Source organism: Vicugna pacos, chromosome 33 (genome assembly GCF_048564905.1).
Source record: "Vicugna pacos chromosome 33, VicPac4, whole genome shotgun sequence".
NCBI classification, from domain to species: Eukaryota; Metazoa; Chordata; class Mammalia; order Artiodactyla; family Camelidae; genus Vicugna; species Vicugna pacos.
This window is the reverse complement of record NC_133019.1, coordinates 14,581,511-14,605,341: the sequence shown is the minus strand read 5'-3', so window position 1 is coordinate 14,605,341 and position 23,831 is coordinate 14,581,511. Positions and strand designations below refer to the sequence as shown.

Genomic DNA, 23,831 nt, shown 5'->3' with positions numbered 1-23,831 from the left:
CTCCTGGCTTCTTTGTCAATCATCCCAAGGCTCCCTCCTGATCCTGGTGTATGAAATTTCTGTGGCAGTAGGGTCCTGTATTCATCTTGGACTGTAGTTACATATTTTAATCTCTTCAGATTTTAGTCTTTACATTATTGAAGGGAATTCTTTTCTACCATCACAATGAAATTTTTATAAATCTCCTTCCAGACATTTCTGTGGACTTATTTGAGAGGGAAGGTGGAAGCATATGCCAACTCCACCATTTTGAATAAATTCCACAGTTTTTTCTGTTTATCCTCAGCTTCCTACTTTATACTGTTAATCTCTTGTTATCTCTTTGCACTGTTAATCACTTGCTTATCAGAGCCTGTTTAATATTGGTACCCAATAGCTGATAAAGAAAGGTTCTCTTTAGACTGGCTGTGGAATCTTGGACAAATTCTTAACTTTCTAAGGCAGAACTTACTCATCCATAAAGGAGGGTATTTTAACAATACTAACTTCTTAGGGTTTGTGAGGATTAAGTGTAAAAACATAAGTGGGTGCTTAGTAGCTCCTTGAATCTGTTTCTTTCACTCTTTGTTTCAAAAGAAATCTGCAAGACAAAATCACTCAGCCTCCTTATGAACTCTTTATGTCCACCTTTATTCACCTCAGGAAGATTCACAGCAAAAGATAGACATACTCTCATCTCAGTTACTTCCCATATGTAGAAAGTTCTCTTTGGTATCAAACATAAATCCTGGCACTGTTTAATTCTGCTAATTTCCTGTGGTTATAATGACTTTTACAACTGCATCTGTGGTGTCTCATATTTATTACTATCCAGAGGCAAGTTGACTTCATAGAGATGTGTTATCCAGGACTCTTCCTATTGTAGTTTCCAGTTCATGCTAGTAGTTTCCATGCCAACTAAAGGAAGAAAAACATTTAATGACTAATCTAGGGGTTCAAATAAGGATAATCAAGCTCTCTAAGCCTCTGGGCTCTACTGTTCTCTTTTCTTGGCTCTATTTTCAGGCTGCTCCTTTTCAAATTCTAGTTCCAAGAAGCTTAAGCCACACAAGGTCTTCAGTGTTCAAGATCTCACAGTGAGAGAGGCCCATATCTCTTCAGAATTTATATTAAGTCAGAAAAAACAAACAAACAAAACTCCAATAATTCCAATAGATTCTGCTAGGACCAATCACTTATGCAGGGAGTAGAGTCTTTTGATGGATGGGTAGGAACCAAATGGCGGCAGAATCACACGATTGACAGCTCCACTACTATGATCTAAAGTGGGGAAGGTGCAGTTCTCCAAGAAAAGAGGAGCTCTGTTAGGAGAAGTAGGAGTGTTGTGCAGGACAGAAACAATATATGTTCAATACAAGAGGCAGATCAGAGAGGGAGTCGTATTTTCTACCATTAATCTGTTGTCTCTCTATCTCAAAGGAAGCTTGATCTGAAAATTTGCTTTCTCTCCATATGCATCTAATAGGGTACTTAGTTATTAACTCATTTTTCAGTTTATTTAGTCCCAGTCATTTATTGCATGCCTGTAGTTGCAAACTTGCAAATAACTGGGAATCCATGTATAGTCTCTGAGCTTGGAAGGTCTGGAGCTGTTTGTAAGTGAGAAAGATATATTCCCTGCCTGCAGGAAATATACACTTTAGTTTTAGTGTTGTCTATGTTATCCAACACCTACAGAATTATTTCTAACACAATAGAACATGTGTTCTATGAGCTATGAGTGTACAGATGAGGAAGTGGTTGAGTGTAACTGTGGATCTGGGACTTGAAGGATGACTGAAATCTCTTTAACTGGAGAAAGCTATGAAGGATGTTCCTTCCACTAAAGAGGAGCAGTTTGCACGATGGATTGAAGGCAGGAATTTATAGTCAGTATGCTCCTTACCTAGCTCTGGAAGTAGGAAATCCATTAAAAAGGGCCAATTTTAGAGCCTAATTTAGTCTGAGATATGGCAATGTAGCTTATGCGGCAGACCTTGGTTTCATTTGTAAGTTATTTCTGTGCAAGTTTGTCTCTTTAGTTGGATTACGAGTACTTTCTGGGCAGGGATCAAATCTTAGTCCTTCTTGTTTTTCTAAGTGTGTCGTCTTTTCCAGGAACCACTTGTATCAGTATCATAGTTTATGTTCCAAAGGAGCAAATCTTTTCTGGCAACACAAAGAGCACAACTCATGTATCCATGTTCTCTTTTGCCTTTTAAAGCTGCAGTCATCCATAAAGACGAAAAATACAATGACTGTCCCTAAATTCTTCATTTCTCAGTCACAACATCAAAATATTTTGTGATAACAAATCTCATGGGCTTTTGCTTATCTGATAAATCTTGGAGGCGCTCTGTCGTATCATGGATATAGTGCCCTAAATCTCCTTATTTCGTTATTACATCCTATGTCATTTTATACATAAACATCTTCTTAATTCTAGATAGGTGGTTATTAGCTATCGCATCCAGCTTCCTCCCTGGCAAATGTAAAAGGAATCTTTATTTTATTGAGCACATACAGACTGAACTAGTAATATATTCTAGGCATTGTTCTAGATGCTATGGGCAAAGCATCTAGTGAACAACACAAAGCCCTGACAGTTAGCTCTGAATCTAGCATTGAGTAGAATAGGAAAAATAACATACAACTGAACTTAATGACAGCACTTTGGCTGGTGATACAGATTCATGTGCAGAGATGGCATAGTCAAATAATTAACAAATGGAGATACAGGGAGACCTATTTCTAGGTTGTGTAGTCAGGAAGAACTGTCTCCCAGGAGGGAGCTGACCTGAGACTGGATTAACAAGAAAGACAGACTTGTGAGTCATTGGAAGGGAATTAAGAAGCCACTGAAAGACTTTACCTAAAGATATGGAATAATTTGATTTATGTTTTACAAGATCAATGTGGAGAGTGACTTGTGGAAGTTTCAAGATTATAAGCAGAAAGACCTGTCAGCCTGTCATTGCCTAAGTCCAGGAAGGAGGTGGTATAGCTTGGGCGACTATGGTAGCAATGGGAGTAGAGAAGAGACAGATTTTCTAGATATATTTGAAGAAAATATGGCAGGGCTTTGGAATGACTGGGAGAAATGGATGAATCAAGGACAGCTTCTGATTACTGTATGGATCTTGCTAACATTTTTTTGAATTGGAGAAGACTGAGAACAAATGTGTTTCAGAATATAAATCAGGAATTGCATTTTGATCATGTTGGGTTGAGATGCCTTCTAGGTAGGTAAATAGAGAGTTAAGTAGGTAATGGGATATGTAAGTCCTAAACTCAGTGGAGAGATCAGAGCTGGAGACAGATATTTAGAAGTCATTGAGTAGAGGTGAGATTTAAACCAGAGAGCCGATGTCACCCATAACGAGACCACAGATAGAACAGAGCAGGTGGTAGGACTGAACCCCAGCATATCCTAAATTTAGAGCCCAGAGGTGGAACTGGCAAAGGGGAGTGGAAGGAGTCTCCAGGGAGGCAGAGGGAAAGCACAGAGTCATGTCCCACAGACAAAGGAAAGTGAGGGTTTGAATAAAGAATGTGTAATCACATTTGGTTAAAAGCTACTGAGAGGCTGCATTGGATGAAGATAGGTAAGCGGCCACCGGGATGGACAACAGGAAGGTGACCTTACCTGGGGCAGCATGGAACACAAGTCCAACTGGAGCATGTTGTAACAGAGATGTGGAGGTAGTGAGGGCATTTTCAAGAAGGTTTTTGGCAAAGGGGAGAAGCTGTGTGACAGTATCTGAAGAGAAGGGTAGTATATGTATATAAAACTTTTTAAAGATGCAAACTATTATTGAAGCATGATCTTATTTTTTTCCAAAGTTCCAATTTCGCAGTAAATAGGAATGGGTTGAAACATACAGATTTATTGCCTCTCAGCTCTGAATTCACCCTTCAATATATTCTCTGCAGTAAAGCACAGAATTGTTTTAAGCATCTCTCCTTATAGGCAGCATGTTGTTGAGCTTTGTCAGTAGAGGGCTTTAGAGGAACATTACAGGAGGAAGGAGCTGGAAACACCCCATGGAGCTCTTCCTTATCTTGTCCGCAGAGCCGGATAATTCCTTGGTGACCTTGCATTCTTGTCCTGGCCTAGCGATAACTTTCCCTGGCCTTTGCTACACAGAAGACAGTGCCTCAAGGCTTCGCACTTGCAGGAGCACAGATTTCCTCTGCAGGTCCCCTGGGCAGCTTGCCTGTCCCGGCCCCAACCTGCGCTGCATGTGCACACCCCTTTTGCTGATCACCTGCACCCGCCCCGCACTACAGAGCTTTCTGCAGACCACATGGCCTGGGCAGACGAGCAAACTTCTCTGCTACCCAGTGCGCTGAACTACACCTTCTCCAGTAAGGTCTGAACCCCAGCCTTGGGGAGGGCCCCCTTCCAGGTGGCCTCTTCCTTGGATACCTTCCTTTTTTCTCCTTCAGGTACCATATAGAGTTTCCTTATATCTTACAGTCACTTGTTTATCCGACTGTAATACTTTTTTATATCAGACTTCATCTGTTTAGCCCACTGTGTGGTTTCCACCTCCTAACTGGATCCAGACCATACAATGATGAGAGAGATTAAAACTGCAGGAATTCAGCACCAACTGGTATTTAGAGTATAGCACTTTTTGAAACAATCTGCTTGGAAATTTACATGTAATTCTTAATCTCAGTTTCTTCTCAGTATACTCTTTAACATCCTTGCCTCGGGATAATCATTTCCCGGAAGTATTACCTCTCTGTTTCCTTTAGGAGTATTTATCCATCTTGTCTAAGAATCCATTCTGTCCAAAAGGCTGTGTGCCACTTTTACTTTTGGAAGTAAACTTGGCATTTGCTATATACATACTGGGTTACCACCTCAGACAGGAAATGGCCCGTCAAACATCAAGCAGACATGGTAACAGTCACCTCTGTGTTTATAACGATTCATTTTTGGAAGAACTGATAACTCTTCATGGAGTCCCCTAGAAAGTACTAAGTTCTGAGGGCTATCATTCGGAATATATTTTCCAGTCTGAGCTTACACTCCCTCTTTGGGTTCACACATTACAAACAAGCATTTCTTTCTTCTTTTCTTTAAAAAGAAAATCTCTGGGTCACATTCTAATTTTAGTCCCTGTTCTAAAATTATAGTCCTCTTGTGTTCTTTATCAAAACAAAACAAAACAAAACAAAACACCAACTGCCTCTTTAGCAAGAACTTCCACGCCCCTTATCCATCCTTACCCAGTTGGAGAGTGGTAATGGAAAGTCACTTTACTTTATTAATAGAAAGAAACAGATGCTGTTCCAAGATTCCATGGTTTCACAAGTCTTGTTCCTTCTGACCTTAGCAACTCTAGCAGCCTATGGTGATGGCTGAGTTATGGCTACCAGTAATTCCCTGCGTCCCTTCTAAACTCTTTCTCTCTCCCTCTGTCCCTCCCCACTCTTTTCCTTCCTTTCTTTTCTTCCTTCTGTTTCTTTTTTCCTTTTCTTCCTTTCTCCTTCTCTCTCTCCCATCCTTGCTCTTATTTTCCTTCCTTCCTTTTCTCCCTCCCTCAGCTGCCTTCCCATTATCATTGGGACAGGATCCAAACTCCTTGCGATGGGCAACAAAGGCCGGATGTGACCTGGCTCCTGCCTTTCTCTTCAACTTCGTCTCCCTCCATATTTCTTGCATTGACAATTCTCCAGGCTTAATGGGCTCCTGTTCTTGAAATAAACCAAGCGCCATCCTGTCTCAGGGGGTTTGCACTTGTCATTCTTTATTTAGGATCTCTGTCTCCACTTTGTCTCATGGACACCCCCTTTCCATTATTTTTTTCTCACTTGAAATGCCTTCTCCTCTGAGATGCCTTTTCTAACTGCTCTAACTAGCCACCTCCATGCCGTCACTCTCCATCATGTTACCCTGTTACATACTTTGTTCATTCTACTTTAGTAGTGGGGGATTGCTTTGTATCATTTTTGTTATTTATCTTTTTCCTTTATTACAATATGAAGTGTTCAATGGCAGAGGATTCATGTGCCCTTTGACCACCGAATCCCTAAAGAATAGAAAAGTTCCTGGAACATGCTAGGGGATTTAATAAATACTTTTGACCATCTGAGTGTTTACCGGGCCCTGAACTGTGAATTTTGGTTCATGAGCAAATACATAGAAAAATGATTATCCCCTGCCTGGAGGAAACCGGGTAAGTAGATTTAAGATGTTCCTACTATAATTGTTTTTTCCTAGATGCAGCAAGGGTAAGTGAGGGGCCCAGTGATATCTGGGGCATGGTTTAGAGGGAAAAATTAAGGAAGAATATGATACCAAGTTGCTTTATAATGGTTATATCACCCTATTCAACTGAAATTCTCATATCATTCGTTTCGGGAAGGCCTATTAAAGCGCAAGTGGGAGTGATGAAAATATTAACTAATCTGTATGCGTAGATTAGAAAAACCATTGTTGTTGATTATCTACGTAATGGTTTTCAAACATGTGTTAAGCAGTGGAACTTTTTTCAGCTCATAAGCCTGCCTAGAAGCCCAATACATGTACAGGTAAAAATGGCTGACATCCTGGCTGCAGTGGTGTGGCCGGACTTGGACCCTGCCCCGCCCACCAGGCACTTCTCTGACCTCCTGTCCCTCCAGTCAGTACCTGAAGTATCACCTACAGCACCCAGAGCTGCACAGAGCAAGGTCCGAAAGTCACACATCTCAGAATAACCCCTTCATTTGAGAAACTGAGGCCCAGAGAGTTGAAGGGACTTACCCAAAGTTATACAATTACTGTCAGCCAAAGGACTGAAGCCGAGCTTCCCGAATCCTAGAGCGCTGTGCTGTCAACTTTTTTATCCTTTGTCCCTGGAGGATAAATTCTATAGAATAAATGAGCTTCGAGGACTGAGAGTCCCTCTAGGGAGAGAAAAGTCAGAGGTTTTCGGTATCTAGCAGTTCTTGCTTCAAATTCTGCTGCTCCTCCAGGACTGTGGACATGGAGAGTTGCCTCATAAGACTTTTCTTGGAAATCATCTTGAGCTTATCTTAGAAATAAGGAGATGGGGCTTTTTTCTCCAAATGTGTATTTTATAATGATTTAATTGCTCTGAATTTCCACGTATCAGAGAGAACTTTCAACTGTTAGGTGTCTTGACTTCCTGTTTGTGAAAAGTGGCATGACTCTGACCAAAAAGGGTAGCTCTTTTTATGTTTATTTTTAAGCCCAAATTAGAAATAACTGACTTGGCTGAATTGCTAGTTAATAGATCAGCCATGGTATAGATTTTCCATTGCTAATAGAGAGATCAGAGCCAAAAGCATTTGGCATGATAGCAAACACATCTATTAAATGAATTCATTTCAGAGATATGTGCTATCTAGCAAATAAAGTTTAACATTATATTAATCTGATTTTTAACTACAGATTGAGGTGGGTGGACATCATTTGTACCATATGCAATTGTTATGTCCCAGGCATCAATGATGCCCACGTTGAGATCCTGGAAGATGTCCTTGATGGCAAGATGCTGGATGTAACCATGGAAGTCACTAAACCTCTCTGCATCGTTGTGCATCTCCCTGATGTTTTCTGCCTTGATGATAACCATAGTGTCTGGGCTTCTCAGAAGAAGACGCTGAACTGCATCATGGACGTTGAGGGCCCTTTGGATAAAAACATCAATGGGAAAGGGTCTGAAATGCTGGCCCAGAGAAATAACAATGATAGTATTCTTTTCTCCTCCAATTCTGTCAATGACCCGGGCGAGGTACTCAATCTCTTTGACTGAGAAGTTCAGTGATCCAACCAAGGGGTAACCATGTTTTTGCCACTGGATTTTGATATTCTTATCCAAGTCCACACCAAATTGGTGTTGAAACTTTCCAGTTTCGTGTAGATCCACTGACTTCAGTGCTGACGACAAGCAGGCAATACCAAAATGAAAGGAGAATAAAGTTACAAAGATCATAAAAATAGAAGAAAAGATTTGGTGTTTATGATGAAAAAGTTACTCATGGCTAATTTACAGTAGGTTTCAATGAAAGAATAGTTTGCAAATTACTGAGCAACCAGAAGTGCTATACAGAGAAGAAATTATATATGCCCCCTTGTAGAACCATGTAGAACTGAGTGGACTGGGTGGTAGGCAATGGGGTAACTTCATTAGATGATGATGTAGTCACTTTTGTAGGTATTATTTTATACATTTTGTTAACTATAGAAAAGAAAACCAAGAGCTGAAATGAAATGCTCAAGATTACACAGCTAGTAAGTAACAGAACCTGTGCTTAAACTTGAAGTTCCTCCCAATTCTTGAGGGAGGTCTACCCAATCTTAAAACTTTTGAAAATGAATTTAATGTAAATAGAATAAAATGAAGTCCCTCTATTTTTCATCATATTAATTAGACCCTTATCAGACGATCAAGGTCAGCTGCTTTGTAGCTAGAACTTCCAAGGAAAATTATGTAGAAAAGGATTATTAATGCTTTGTAATATAAGCCATCTTAGAAGCAAAGGGCTGCATTTAAAGCCTTAACCCAGTGAGGGTTGAAAATGGAGATGCTGGAGGGTTGGTTGGAGGAAAATGGCAGCATTTTTTTCTTCATTCTGTTTCTAACATGTTTCAATTTCCTTTTCCAAAGCACACGATGGCTGTACACTTTGACTTTGAACAAAATGTGCAACAGATGTTTTGCTACCACCACTTAAAAGGTCAGTCAAGAGGGTTGGTAATTCAATAATTCAGTGCTTTCTGTAAACTAAGAGACCCACTGTTACAGAACGTGATGCTAAGTTATCATCAGACCCTTAGTTTTATAGATGAGGAAACTGAGGTCTGGAGGAGTTTAGTCATTTACCAGAGGTCACAATTTAAAACTCTCCCCTTCTGTTGAGGGCAGGGGGCAGGTGCTACTGACTTGCCGTTTTCACTGGGAAAGTCAGCTTACTCTCTGAGTTGGAGATCACAGGAGCTAGGTATCATGGCAGGAAGGCCAGAGGAGAGCCACACCAGCTGCACCGTCCCTGATAGGAGCCAGGGCCCACGACACAGAGGGCAGGCAGTGACAGCTGTCCAGGTAAGAGTGCTAAGATCTGCTAGTGGATTCTGAGCTATCGCTGATGAATTCTTGGTTTAGTGAAAGGAACAAGTGGGACTAGGATTCTAGCAGTTGGATTCCAGCCCCAACTCTGACATCAACTAATGATAATAATTGCAATAGCTTTTGTTTACAAGGCACTTTCTAAGTGCCCATGTGCCTTGCAGTGTGTTAAATATTTTATAACCATCACCTCATTTAATCCTCATAATGACCACCAGATACTGTTATTATTTCTAGTTCATCGATGAGGAAAATGAAGGAAGAAAAAATAAGTACTATGAAGAAGAGGGGGAGAGGATAGCTCAGCAGCAGAGTATGTGCCTAACATGCACAGGGTCCTGGGTTCAATCCCCAGTACTTCCATTAAAAGATAAATAAATTAATAAAAACCTAATTACCGCCCCCCCCAAATAAAAACAATTAAAAAGAAAAAAGAAATATGAAGAAGAAGAGGCATTTCCCGTATTCCTTTCTCCCCTGGAAATGAAAAAGAAGTTTCTGAACGGGGAAGGAATGACAGCTTAGACAGAGGCATACTGTTGATACTGCTTTTGAAGTATTCCATCCACTGGCGGATCGTGGAATCGCCCAAGAGGTACACGAATTTTCCTTTCAGGCATTCTTTCATTTCAATCGGAGCCAAACTACAAGAGATGGGATTCCAGGTGTTTTTCCAGACATGTCCACTGGGGACTGTCGATGTCATTCCAAACTTGCATTTCTTTTGCACTGGAGCTGTCTTTTCTGCTAAAGAATCAACAGGGTAAGACCTTCTAAAATATCATTTTGCCCATCAGTATTTAAGAACCTACCATCTTTTCTAAGTATCCTTTTAACAGGGCATGAGGGTGGTGGGAAAGTCTTATTGAAACATCATCATCTTAATGGGATAGTTATTTTTCAGTAAAATTTTTCTCTGTTATGAATTTTCTAAATGACACCCATTAATGTACATTAGAGAGAACATGTTTTCTTCCAAGAAAAAAAAAAGGCCTTCTCGGTAACATTTAAGTATTTGTTTGCCTTCTTATGGAAGGAAGATCATCAAGTCTTGCTTAGTAATAAAAACTGAATTATGTTGTTATTTTATCCCACTTTACTCTCGTTTGTCACACACTGTCATAGTGTTTTAAATGCCACCATCAAACCATAAATCCTTTAAGTGCAGGGTGATATAAAAAAATTAGCAACTAATTTGGTTTGGGACTTGGACAGTCCTCGAGGATATGGCTGTAGGCTGGAGCAGAGTCCTGGAGGTCTATGGCTGGACAGGTATTAACCCGTTAATCACTGATTTGTGAAGAGTCTGGGAGTCTGAGGGACTGAAGTATCTAACCTTGGTGGGCGTGGGGCAGTGATTATTCACCAAAGGAGGTAGTTTAGTATTTTAATAACCAGTATGAGCATGCTTGTATATCCTGGGTGAAAATGCCATTTCTACCTCTAGGTACCTATGTACACTTCTGTGTAAACGAGTTTAGTAGCAGTTAGCAAGCTCTTAATGCTGAACTTAAAGAGACAGAAATGTTCTTGCCTTAAGTCATTTTAGGTAGGGATTTCCTAGGACGTTTTGAGCCAAAGGAATTGAAGAGCAATTAATAAATATAAGTGTGGGAGTGCAATTTTTTATGTTAAAGTGGTTTGAAAAGTGGCAGAGACAGAGGGGGAAATTGTAATGAATTGATTTATAGAAGGTAGGTTAGAAACTTCTAGATGGTGATTCTCGGGCTCTTAGTATGTGGGAAGTGCTAATGGTGGTGCTTTGGGGAGATAAAGACCTAAGTATAAATTGGGAGAGGGTTTTTTTTTTAAGTAACATTTTATTACAGTTTAGTTCCAGGGAGAGAGTTTTGACATTTGAAGATTGTCATGGCTGATGGGCAGGTAATCTGTTGCCTAATAAGTAGGTAGATGATGAAAGTTACAGTGATTTGTTAAAACTGGTTTATGATCCCAATCATTTATGCACTTAGGGATATGGTACTTTGGCCCACCATAGACAAGCCTGATGAGCAGTGTAACAATAGGACTGGTAACAGTGAACGAGTCCCTTGAAAGAAGAAACCCTTTAAATGGGACTAGGACCAAGGACCACCCATCAAACACGGAGAGAACTTACTGTTGCAGTTGGAGACAGTAATGGCGTCAAACTTTTCCATAATCTCTACACCCACATTTGACCTTAAAGAAACAAATTTAGAAATTAATCTGCAAATGGCCCCAAGATCAGGAAACGCAAGAAGCCATAGTACCTGATGCTTTAGTTATTTCTCGTGATAATAATTGTCTACTGTGCTCACGGTTTCAGGCCATTTATATGAATTTCCATTTCTTTGCATATTAGTCCAGGGAATACAGATCCCCAGAAGGTGTACAAGGTAATTTACTGAGATGCAGAAGGAATATATTACATCCCATACATATTCACATGTGTGTATTTCTCATCCTCTTTTAATTTTTATTCTGTTTGTATTTTTCATTTCAATGATGTGTTAAAATTCCAAAATATTTAGGGACTACTGGTGAGTGGGCACTGTCCCCAATGAATTCACAGATCTTTTCTAAAATGGCTCTTCACAGAGTCCCAAAGTTGTTTTTTAAATTGAAGTATGATTGATTTACAATGCTGTGTTAGTTTCAGGTGCACAGCAAATTGATTCAGTTATATATACATATATTTCTATATATACATGTCCGTATGTATATCTGTTCTTTTTCAGATTCTTTTCCGTTATAGGTTATTACAAGATATTAAATATAGTTCCCTGTGCTCTACAGTAGGTCCTTGTTTACGTACAGTCCCAAAGTTGATATACTCACAGCAGTTTCCTTTGGATCAACATATTTGGCAAATCATTAGTATATTTGCCCAGCTAGTCTCCAGAAGTAATAATTTACCTTTCAAACAGGCTCCTTTCTTGTTTGCTAAGATAAGAAACATTCTTGTTCTTGGAACGCATGTGGGTGAGTGCAGCACAGGGTACGCGTTGAGGCTTCACACAGTAGAAGGCTTCTTGGTCTCGAGTATCCAGGTACTCGCAGAGTTCAGTACTTGAATTTAAAAACAGGGCACAATCACTATTGACCTGGGAGGTGCCATTGGCAAACTGGCCTGTGAAGATCACCCTGTCGTAGCCTTGTTTCCTTGCCCTCCAGAGAGCCGACACCCCTTCACTGGGGTGGATGAGCAGGAGAGACAGAGAGACCTTGCCCACCCAGAACAGAGTGAAGCTGACCAGGTAGGTGCCATTGTTGAAGTCTGTCACCTTTCCTGAAGCGCCTGCCTTCAGGGCTGGGGAGAACATCCTGGCCCTCAGGAAATCCCCGCCATATTGTTTTCTGCGTCCCAAGTGGTCCTTCACTTCCAGCAGGACGTCTAGCTGGTCCCCCCTGCAGTATGTGTCTTGAGGGTTGAGGATGGTGGCTCTGCTCTGTTTGGCGCTGGTGGTGGAGGTCACATGGGTAAAGGGTCTGTTGGGGATCAGCTGGTCTAGTTTCTCCATGATTTTCTTTATTCTCAGCTCAGTCTTTCTTGGTGAAACTACTGGATTCAGTGGTGCTTCAGGACATGATTTCATGAAGAAATTCCAGTGAGGGAGGGAGATGGGCAACTTGAGTGCAGTCCATAACTGAAATGACAAGGAATACAATGGAGAACATAGAAAATGTACATATTTAATGTAATAATTTTAGTAGGTTAGCCAACTCCTATCTTGTATAAAATCATGGGAGGTACAAAAATGAAAATGCTATTGATATTTCATCATCATATATGTTTCATAGGAAAAGTGATTTTCCTTAGATCTGGTGGTGGGACTCCAGCTCTCACCAGCTAGTCTATTTTGAATGAGCCACTCAAACCCAAAGAGCCCTGGGATCTTCTTCCTTAACGTGGTGATCACAGAATATATTTTTGAATGGAAAAGAATCTGAAAAAAAATAATGTATGTATATGTATAACTGAATTGCTTTGCTTTACACCTGAAACTAACATTGTAAACTGACTACACTTCAATAAAAAATAAGAATAAAAAATATATACTTTAACTGGACATATGTGAAAACCAAATGAGAAAAAAATGTTTTAACTATACAGCAGAAAACAAATGTTTATTATTATATTATTTTTTGTCTTAAAACTAGAATTCAGTTATTTAAATAAATCCTTAAGAAAATGTTTAAGATGAATGGTGCTTTTATGAAAATTATAATTATCTATTTTTTTAATTTCTTTTTTTATAACTTTGTTTAAAGATTCTATAATATTTATTGATAGTTTTCAGCTTGTTTTAGCTAATAGGACAAAAGAAACATAGGATTATAAAAATCTGTATTTTCTAATCGTAAAATAACACTGACTTGTTATTTAAAGTTAAAAAAAGCCAAAACTCTCTAGGAAATAAAAATCAGTCACAATCATGACAATTAGCAACAACTGCTGTTAACATTTTGGAGATTTTTCTCTCATCATCTGTAGACCATTTCATATGACTGTGAACAAGTTGAATGTTTACCAGTGAATTTTGATTTTTTAAAAAAATAGTGTCATTAAAAACTTTTCCACCTTATGTCAAAGGCCCACATAATATTCCAGCCTGTGAATATAGCTTAATGTTTTACCTATTCCTATCTTTTTAGATATTTATTCAATTCAGCTTTTCTCAAAATATTACTTATAATTTTGAAAAGAACCCTTTTTAGTATAAATCTTTCATAGTAATATCCCCAAATTTCCAATAAAGGCAGAGGAGCTCATGTGGACTAGGTTACTATGATCAACATTATTACTGTTTTATTATTTGACATGTTGAGCTTTTTAAAAATAAAAACTTTCTTATTTATCAAATTATAGAGATAGAATAGAAAACACTTAGTATTTGCCTGGTACCATTCTAAATGCTTTTCATATGTTAAAACATTCTAAATATTTTCATAAGTTTCATATATTAGCCCACTAATCCTCACAATAACACATAAGGTGTTTATTTTTATGAGCCAATTTTTAGATAATGAAACTGGTTCACAGAGAAGTTAAGTAACTTACTTAGAAAAGCTTGCATAGCTGGTCAGCAACAGAGTTAGGTTTTAATCCCAGGCAAATGTCTCTAAAAATGAGCTACCCAGTGTTGCGAGCATGAAGTTAATGGCTAGAATTCTCTTTTACTGCAGGTTTAGGTGCAAACTGACACCAAGTCTCTGGAAGACAATTCTGTAGCATGTACTAACATCTTTGACAGTGTTCACTATATTTGACCAATAATTCTATTTACTGAGAGCTTGGTGAATCATAGCAATATCTCTGAACAATAAAGTTGGAGTAGCTTGTATTGGACTACAGGAGAGCTCCTATAAGTAATAGCAAAAAGCTGCAGATCAAAAAGAAACTTCTCTGGAGAGCACTGGAGAGCAACCACAAGCAGACAGACACTGGAGGAGAGTTGAAACTTGGAAGAAGGGACAACACTGGACTTGGATTATAAAGAGTGCTAATTAAAGTTCTCCAAGCTAAAGTCAGATTACCCCAAAAAGAAACACAGATCTTCAGGAAGAAATGAACAATCACCAGAAATGGTAAGTATATGGATGAATATAAAATACTATGTGTTTATCTCCCAATTTCTTTAAAATGCATGTAATTATTTAAAAACTGTAATTTTATAATAATATGACAACGATAGCATAAAGAATGGGGTGGGGAATAAATGGAAATAAATGATTGAAAGGTTATTACAGATTAAGTGAATTAGCACAATATTAACTCTAAAAGTTACGAATATGCATTGTAATCTCTAGAAAGATCACTTCAAAAAACAACTTAGAACTATAAAAATCATTGAGAAACTTAAAGGAAATAGTAAAAACAAAGCAAAGCAAAACAAAATAAACCCTCAACCCCAAATAAGGCAGGAAAGGGGGAACAGGAATAAAACCAGAATGGCAAAACAGAAAACAAATGGCAAAATGATGGTCCTAAATCCACTTATATCAATAATTCCATTAAAAGTAAATAAACTAAATACTCCATCAAAAGGCAGAGATAAAACTCTTCTTAGGATTAAAGTAATGTTACCAAATGCAAAAGAAAATACTATTTTGAAAGAGTAGAGTTTGCATATTTTTAAGGACAGTATGTATAAATAAAATAATGTTTTACTATCAATGCATTCACTGGCATATCTTTTAATATTTTTGAAATAGTTAAAATGTTTTGATATTAAAAGTTATGGTTTGGCATTAAAACTTACAGTTTTATCAAATTTTGGAAGAATTTTACTAAGTGAGTTTTTAATCAATGAATATTTGAGATAATTCATTTATAAAAAGGCAAAGCTGTTATATTTCCAGCTATGTAATACAGTCTAGGAAAAATGTGTTTTATTAGAATGATATCTAATAAATGGATTTTTTAAAATTGAAGTATAGTCAGTTACAATGTATCAGTTTCTGGGATACAGCCTCATGTCCCAGTTATGCATATATATATACATATATATATTCATCTTCATATTCTTTTTCATTAAAGGTTATTACAAGGTATTGAATATAGTTCCCTGCGTTATACAGAAGAAATCTGTTTTTTAAATGAAGTGTTAAACAAAACTTTTTAAAAAGGCAGAGATAAAACAGCAACAACCAACTATTTGCTATCTACAAGGAACATAGTTTAAGTATAAAGATACTTGTAGGTTGAAAGGAAATGGATAGAGAGCTGTGTACCACGTAAGAATAAAAAAGCTAATACTAATGTTAAAGTAGACTTCAAGCCAAAGAGTATCACCAGACATAAAGATGGACATTCCACAGAGATAAAAGGGTCAGTTTGTCTGAAGACATAGCAACCTTAACTGTATGTGCCTACACACACATCTATTTATATGTGAAACAAAAATTGACAGAACTAAAGGGAGAAACAGGAAAACCCACAATCATAATTAGAAACTGAAATCTCTCAGTAGTTGCTACAGGGACTAAATTAAAAAAATGAGTAAGGACCTAGAGGATCTGAAAAATATTATCGCAGGAACATCTTTTAATCATCACAGTATGTTGTCAGATATTTTTATTGATTGATAGAAGAGGTACTATGGATTCAGTTATTTTTAAATTGCTACAACTTCACCTGAAAATTGTAAGTGACTTTCAGTAAGGTAGAATATTATTCTGTGCACAGAATTTTTTGGTAGGAAAAAAACTGGAACATTCTGATTCAAGAAGGAGGACTAGGTATATTTTAGCCTTGCTTTCCCACCATAATAAAATCCTATAAAAGAAAGAAAAGAACTTAAAAAAAATTCTCTAATTATTCTGGGAAATAGGAAGAGATGCTTAAAGTAGACCAGAACTTATAAGCAATCTCCTGAAAAATGAAAGGCAGGTGAGATTAGATCAAGCAAGGAAATCATAGCTCTAAATGCATGTAGATGAGGATTCTGCAATCTATGGAAATCTCTCGAAGGATATCACCAACGTGGAGGGGGTTGATGAGAGGTGGTGAAGGGGAGCCCACGGGAGGACAAACCAGGAAGGCTGACACCTTCCCATTTCCCATCTGTGCCTGAGCCAGGCAGGAACCAGGACTTTTTACTCTGGTGTGAGTAAAAACTATATATATTTAAGTTGGAGAGGTCAATAGGCCCTTTGTTCCTGGCAATGCCTTAGACAAATAGGGAACATACATTGCCCTGCGGCTTTTTGCATCTCTGCCACGAATGTGCTGGAGAAAACAGGCAATGGCACTCCAGACTGGCCACCACAGAATCTCAAGTATAAGAGTGTACACAAAACCAAGAACTAGCAAACGTTTTCACGAAAGCCAACTCATGAGAGAGACGCATCAAGTTCAATAAAGAGAAGACACCAAAGGGAACAGAATTACTAGAAAAATCAAAACAGAATTTTAGAACCAGTATACTTTCTGTCCTCAGAGAGATGCTAGATGAGATTGTATCTATGAACTAATGAGTCTTCAGAGATCTTGGAAAGTAAACTCTTACTGTTCAATATGTAAAAGTCAGCTACGTTAACATGGATAGACCTAGAGATCATTATATTAAGTGAAGTTAAGTCAGACAGAGAAAGAAAAATGTCATATGATGTCACTTATATGTGGAATTTAAAAAAAAAAGAAGATACAAATTTTATTTACAAACCAGAAATAGACTCACAGACATAGAAGACAAACTGTGGTTACCAGGGAGGAATGGCAGGGAGTGAGGGGAGGGAGAGGGGTAGATTAGGAGTTTGAGATTAACCGATACACATTACTATATATAAAATAGATAAACAACAAGGACCTACCATATAGCACAGGGAACTAGATTCAGTTTCTTGTAATGAGCTGTAATGGAAAAGAATCTGAAATATATATAGCATATAAATAATGTATAACTTACGTATAACCAAATATGTTATATATATATATATATATATACATATATATGTATAACCAAATCACATTGCTATATACCTGAAACTAACATTGTAAATAACATGCTTCAATAAAAAATAAGAATTATAAAAAAGTCAATTGTATTCCTCTACGCTGCAGTAAGCAATTAGGAAATTTATTTAAAAGGACACTATTTACAGTAGCAATCAAAAAATTATAAAGTGCCTGGGTATCAGTCTTCCAAAAGATGTATAAGACCTGAATGCAAAGATTATACAATTTAGTGAAGGGTCTTGAAGAAGACCTATAAATGGACAGCTATTACATGTTGATAGACAGCAAAATAATACTATAAACATCAGTTTTCCTGATTCGATCTATATGGCTAATATAGATCTATATGGCATATAATTTAAGTAGAATTCTTCGTTACATTTGACAGGCTGAGTCTAAAACATGTAAGATAGTGAAGGTCCAAGATGGCTGAAAACCTTCTGAAGTAGATTAAGTAAGGGTAACTTGACCTACAAGTTTTCAAGACTAATTATGAAGCTCTGTTAATTATAGCCATGGGGCATTGATACAGGGAAGACAAATTGATCAATGGAATAGAACAAAGAGCCCAGGAAGGGACCTGTACATATTAGAAGTTTTGATACACAACCAAAATGACATGATAATCAGCTTGGAAAGAAAGGGCTATAAAATAAAAAGAGCTGAGGAAGGTAGGGTATAGCTCAGTGGTAGAGCACGTGCCTAGCATGCATGAGATCCTGGGTTCAATCCCCAGTACCTCCATTAAGTAAGTAAATACATAAGTAAACCTAATTACCTTCCACCACCACCACCAAAAAATAAAATAAACTAAAATAAAAGCTGAAAAAGTGGTTATCCATCTGGAAATAGAAGAAAGATTCAGCAACAAAAATCCAGGTATATCTCAGGGTGAAATGTCTAAAGCAACCTTTGAAACTTTAAGTAGAATATTTAGGTAAATAATTGGATGTTGGAGCAGAGAAGGGTTTATTAGTACTCAAAAAGCATTAACAGTAAAAAAAAATACACAGGTAAACATTATTACATAAACGTGAAAATATTCTGTTGTTCAGAAGTTCCTTAATAAAAAGAAGAATGTATGTGTTCACACACACACACACACACAGACACACACACAATATTATCCCCTCCCATGTTGCACAATGATGGCTATCAATTATGTTGGCTCTTAAAGTTTGCATAAGCTGTAGAAACTCCCCTAGCACAATCTATAGGTCTATTTGGAATTTGCTAGAACAGGTGAAGGGTCAAATAAAAATAGACTTGTGTAAAACATAGGGAGCAAGCAATTCCTACCTCTGTGGAGTTTCGGAAAACTGTAAAAGTGATCCAGGAGGCTAATATAAGCAACAGTACCAACAGTGACTTATGATTTGCCATTCTCATTGTCATGATTAGGATCCTATAAGAGACAACACAAAAACAAACACAAACACAAAACAAAACCAGAAAAGGAATGCGGAAATACTTGAAAAGTTTATGCTTCCTGACTCTTTTTGTCCTTAGATAAGTTACTCTCATAAACATCTGCCCATCCCTCCTCTTGTCTCCCCGCTGCCTTTGGTTATCAGCTCGTACCTTCAAGAGAAGCACTGTTTCCAGACACGCAGCCTTCCATGGACTCTTAAATTGAGCAGCTAAGGGCCTGAAGGATGCAAGTTTGCTCCTGCTTAGTTGAAATTTCCAGGTTATATGCCAACTAACAGGTTTCCTGTTTTCTTTCCTTACAAAGAGCTTTCGATACTGACGCTGATAAGCACATTATTCCGGGATCCTTTTGGTTTTTTTTCCAGAGTTATCTTTTTTTTTTTAAATTGTTATAGTCAGTTTACAATGTTGTGTCAAATTCCATTGTAGAGCACAATTTTTCAGTTATACATGAACATATATATATTCATTGTCTTACTCTTTTTCGCAGTGAGCCACCACCAGATCTTGTATATATTTCCCTGTGCTGTACAGTATAATCTTGTTTATCTATTCTACATATGCCTGTCAGTATCTACAAATTCCGAGACCCTTTTAATGTGACTTGATTTTTACCAATTTCCTTTTTACTAATCTGTTCAAATGTCCCCCTTCCTTGTCTTACCAGCCTTCCTTGTACCTGTGAAGCTTGAAAAGATTTATTTTAAAATTCAGATTTCTTTCTTTCTTTAAACAATCTTTTTGGCTTTTTCAGTGTTTTTCTTTGATTACATTTTAATTTCTGTCTTGGTCCTGGAATTTCAAGGTTACCTTTTAACATCAGATTGCTTAAACGCTACCCTTCTAACATTTTCCATCTCTCAAAATTTACTCTCCCTTAGAAGTACCTCCTACTCTAGATTCCCAGTTTACTCATGGACATTAGCAGTTTCTGCACCCAAGAATAAATGTTACCCTTTTCCCTGAGATACCCAATTTTGTAGATATGTTCATACCTTTAGTGTACAGACTTTGTTCAATCCCATATACAGGAACTACGGTGAGCTGGATGTTAAGGCTTTGCTCTGAAGCCACCAGTGTATTGCTGGAGTGTGTCTCCTCTGTATCAAAACAAGCCACAAGTGTAAGTTACAGTCTGCACGCTTAAAGCTTCGATCCCTGACCTGCTTGTTGCAGGTAAGGTGAGTGTCAGGCCTGCTGGCTCCACCTTAGGGAGGTGCCTGGATTACAGGCAAAGTTGTCATTTCATGCAGCGGCGGAGAGGAGAAAATAAGTTCTTAGTGGATTAGATAATTTTAATGTTCTGAGACTTTTGGTCTAACTTTAGTAAGTGTGCATTAAATACCTGACAAAACAAAGAGTGGATGAAGCTGGAAGTTTGAATGAATAGCTACCCATGGGAAACTGAACCGCCTCGTTTCCATCTGAGCCTTGTCATTAAGACCCAATTGCCAGGATTCAAGTGCATATTCTATCGCATGTAGTAAGTACTCAGTAAAATTTGCTGAGTGAAACTGAAAGAACCGCAAATACCATGTAGGCAAGACAGTGATACTGATTCTCTCTCAGACCAACAGAGTGATGGCTTGCAGTCATGGGTTGGAATCCATCTGGAATTTGTATTCTTGACATGATAGAAATGATGCCAGAAAGAACAGGTCCCCAGGATGAAGGCACTGGCACCCACAGGAGGTGATATCTGCCTACACTGTGGGTCCTGCCACGTTTCCACTTGTGTCGTCCAACCCAGGAAGTTGAATATCCTCATACATCACCATCAATCCTTCCGTTCATATGTATAAGCAAGAATGAAGACCTGTTTCACAAGGATCTTTGTGTATTTTGATAATCCTTCCAACATCCCCGGTCATGCCCCAACTGGCCTTAACAATACTTCTTTATGTCTTTCCAACATGACTGTTGGAAAAGCTGTTGGAGGTGTGGTTTGGCTCCTCCTCGGACACTGGTACCAGCAACCACCCAAGTTCACAGCCTACTCTGAGACACATAGATTGATGGATTTTAATTTCCTTTGGTTATATCAGTATTGATATTTAATGTTACCCTTGGGTAGGCATAATAGATGTGCTTGACTTAAAGAACTGGGATTACAGAGGAGAGTTTAAATGATTTGTCCAGGTCATCTAATGAGCTCTGAAACAGAGCTGAGACCAGGGTGCCTGTCACTTTTTCCTCTGAGTCAGAGCACTTTACTTAGCCTGACTCCAACACATATGGCAGAACAGAGTTCAAGTAGATCCTGTGATTCATATACTTATTGTCCATTATCCTTTAAAAAAAGAAAAGATTCTTTCAATTTGCTCAGAATCCTGATGTGAGCACATATATGTGCTGTCTTTGCAGTTAGTGTGTGCTTTCCTTATCATCTTGGCCTGAGTAGTTAGTTTCCTCTCCCCTACACTTATGGGTCTAAATGAGGGATCGGAACATGAGAACTCAGTCAGAGGTAGGAACATGGAGCCATGAGTTTACACAATAAAGTATAACCCAGGAGATCATCAGTTCTTTGCGGGAGTTGGTGAGGGGGGGTGAGTAGAGTGAAAGTGTCTTACCTTGGCCCATGTCTAAACGAGCCCAAGTGAAATAGGCAGACCATCAGCATCAGGCAAAGCAAAGCAAAGCAAAGCAGTTATCCAGGGAGCACACAGTGGGGACTGAGCCACAAGCTAGGGAAATGGTTGTCATGGCCTCGGGAATTAAACAAGAAGCACCCCATTGCCAAGGAGGCGGCACTGCATGGTAGGAAGTCTTGTGTCCACGGGCTTTGAGTACAAGGAGAGGGTCCTTGTGCCTGCAAGGATGGGAGAAGATGCAATAGCAAAAAGTCTCAAGGTTCCAGCAGTGGGAACTTGGCATAAGACCCTATCTCACTAATGTAACGAAGAAGGACACTGGCCGTTGCAGCTCAGCCATGCTGATGGAGGAAGAAGGTCAAGGCTGAGGCAGGCACGGTGGTAGACAGCTCACCATGGGCTCAGATTGACGAGTAACAGCCTCTGTACCATTTTCAGGTATACTATGGGGAAGCGCATGAAGTTTAGAATGACTGCCATGGCCACAGCCCTCTTTGGAAAAGGTGGTGAAACTGGTATAAAGCTGCTTCGGGTGGGGCAGCGGTATAGCTCAAAATGGTAGAGTGCGTGCTTAGCATGCACGAGGTCCTGGGTTCAATCCCTAGTACCTCCATTAAAAAAATAAAATAACAATAATAAATACTAATAAATAAATAAGTAGACCTAATGACCCCCTCCCCACCAAAAAAAGTTGCTTCATCATGTCTAAGTCATTTTTAACAGGGATGGGCACCTCTTTCAAAGGCAATAGGTTGGGAACCTGACAGGAGAATGCTGCCAAATATGGGTGCTCCCTTTCAATGGTGACTGGCTACCACTCAGATCTCCCATTTGTTGGAGTTTGAAAGAGATGCATGCACGTGGAGAGGTGAGGGGCCCCCAGATCAAATAACAACGGCTAATATTTATTGAGGACTTGTTACAGGCCAGGTGCTGTCCCTGTGTTTTTACACACTCAACCCCACTGAACCCTCCAAACTACACTGTGAGGTCGTCACCATTTTCAGATGAGGACGACGAGGCACCAGACATTTAAATATAAACTGAGTTCACAAAATCAGTATACATAGAAGAGGAAGGCCAGAAGCCACATCTCCAGAGTCACAGTTTTATCCACTCCAAGGTACTGCCAGCAGGCTTGAGACAGGAGAGGACAGGCAGTGGCTGGAGCCCGAAGCAGACAGTCAGAGGGTAGAGACAGCAGAAGTAGGAGGAGCAGAGACAGAAAGTCACTCGCTGGTGGTGCACCGCCAAAACCCAGCCTGCCGCGGAGGTGGGTCCAAGCCCACTCCCAGGGCCGCATCCTGTTCTAAAGGCCCCTCCAGTTAAGTTCTCCGCAACGCTTTCAATCCCTGCGAGGCACTGGGGCCCGTTGGGGGTCTGGGAGGAAGACTTTTATCTCACCCTCAAAATTCTTAGGTAGGATTCAATTCGAAAATGTGGGAAAAATGTTAACATTACATGAAACAAGCTACACATACTGCAAACACAAGTCATTCCAATTTTATTCACTGGTGGCAGAAAACAGCATGTTTTCCATAATGAAAAATAAAACACAGGAAAGCCGTGAGCCTCTTTCTCAAAAGCCCTTGACTTTGATACTTTAGTGTCCAGAGATTGTCGGGCTTAAGTAAATGAGTATGTTTGTTTCCAACAGTTACGTGTTTTGTTTCCTGAACAATTTTGTTGGATTTGCACAGCCCGAACAGGAGACAGTGGACATCTGCCATCTAGTCAATTTTTGACCAAATGTTGAGTAACAGGTTTGCCTGGGTAAGACTTTACTTCCCAGATAGATGAGGAGAAACTTACGTTAAAAATCTGAAATCAGTCTTGCCCTTCAGGGGTGGCCGGAACTCTTCCACTACCCATGACCCTTTTAGTTATATGATTGTAAAGCAAGTGTATGCCTAGTTTTTTCTTATTAAAAAATGTGAAGGAAGTGGAGCAACTTAAATACAGACATCTCAGATTCCATTTCTTAATGTAAATAGACCCACTGTCAAGGTACATCGCTTCTCTGCATTACAACCTGCAGGAATAATTGTAATACTCAAGATCTGCTGGTGAATCCCAAAATCCCTGGGTGAAAGTTTGAGAAGGAACCAGGATATCCTTCCACCAATGCGTTTGTTCATTTCAAAGTGAACAATAGTAACTTTACAGTGGAGAAAATCAGCAGGCACCAGCTTACCCACGTGGTCAAGTTTATTATCAGCAGCAATAAGATACATCTCTTTTCGTGATGTTGTGCAGAGGAGGCCATGCACTTCCGTGGTATTCTTGCCAAAAATG

The 23,831-nt window shown here is 38.9% G+C and overlaps 2 protein-coding genes across 4 annotated transcripts in view; one reads left to right on the top strand and one right to left on the bottom strand.

Moving 5' to 3' along the window:
- Nucleotides 1–2,844: 2,844 nt before the first annotated feature.
- LOC102526965 (NXPE family member 4) lies at nt 2,845–20,034 on the bottom strand. 3 transcript variants are annotated; one of them, XM_072953838.1, is made up of 6 exons: nt 19,938–20,034; nt 18,811–18,916; nt 11,967–12,697; nt 11,188–11,249; nt 9,606–9,815; nt 2,845–7,879 (listed from the first exon to the last, which is right to left on the bottom strand). In XM_072953838.1, the coding sequence occupies exons 2-6, from the start codon at nt 18,904–18,906 to the stop codon at nt 7,344–7,346; spliced, it is 1,635 nt and encodes a 544-aa protein (XP_072809939.1). In that variant the 5' UTR covers nt 18,907–18,916; nt 19,938–20,034; the 3' UTR covers nt 2,845–7,343. The 3 variants fall into 3 exon arrangements, with proteins under 3 accessions (XP_072809939.1, XP_072809941.1, XP_072809940.1); XM_072953840.1 differs by having other exon boundaries at nt 9,606–9,812; XM_072953839.1 differs by lacking the exon at nt 19,938–20,034 and adding an exon at nt 19,093–19,164 and having other exon boundaries at nt 9,606–9,812.
- Nucleotides 9,742–23,831, top strand: part of LOC102526706 (NXPE family member 2) — a 48,507-nt gene continuing 34,417 nt past the window's right edge. Inside the window, exons 1-2 of the mRNA XM_031670490.2 lie at nt 9,742–9,831; nt 14,238–14,639. Of these exons, the coding sequence (XP_031526350.2) occupies nt 14,620–14,639 (20 nt within the window). The 5' untranslated portion in view covers nt 9,742–9,831; nt 14,238–14,619. The remainder of the gene's footprint in view (nt 9,832–14,237; nt 14,640–23,831) is intronic.

What these genes read in the sequence shown, in the direction of transcription:
- LOC102526965 (XM_072953838.1), bottom strand. Translation starts at nt 18,906, where the DNA reads ATGACAATGAGAATGGCAAATCATAAGTCACTGTTGGTACTGTTGCTT. An exon ending in TTTTCCGAAACTCCACAGAG is followed by an intron (nt 12,698 to 18,810) that starts GTAGGAATTGCT and finishes TTGTCATTTCAG; the next exon opens with TTATGGACTGCACTCAAGTT. An exon ending in CTTCAAAAGCAGTATCAACA is followed by an intron (nt 7,880 to 9,605) that starts GTATGCCTCTGT and finishes GCTTGTCGTCAG; the next exon opens with CACTGAAGTCAGTGGATCTA.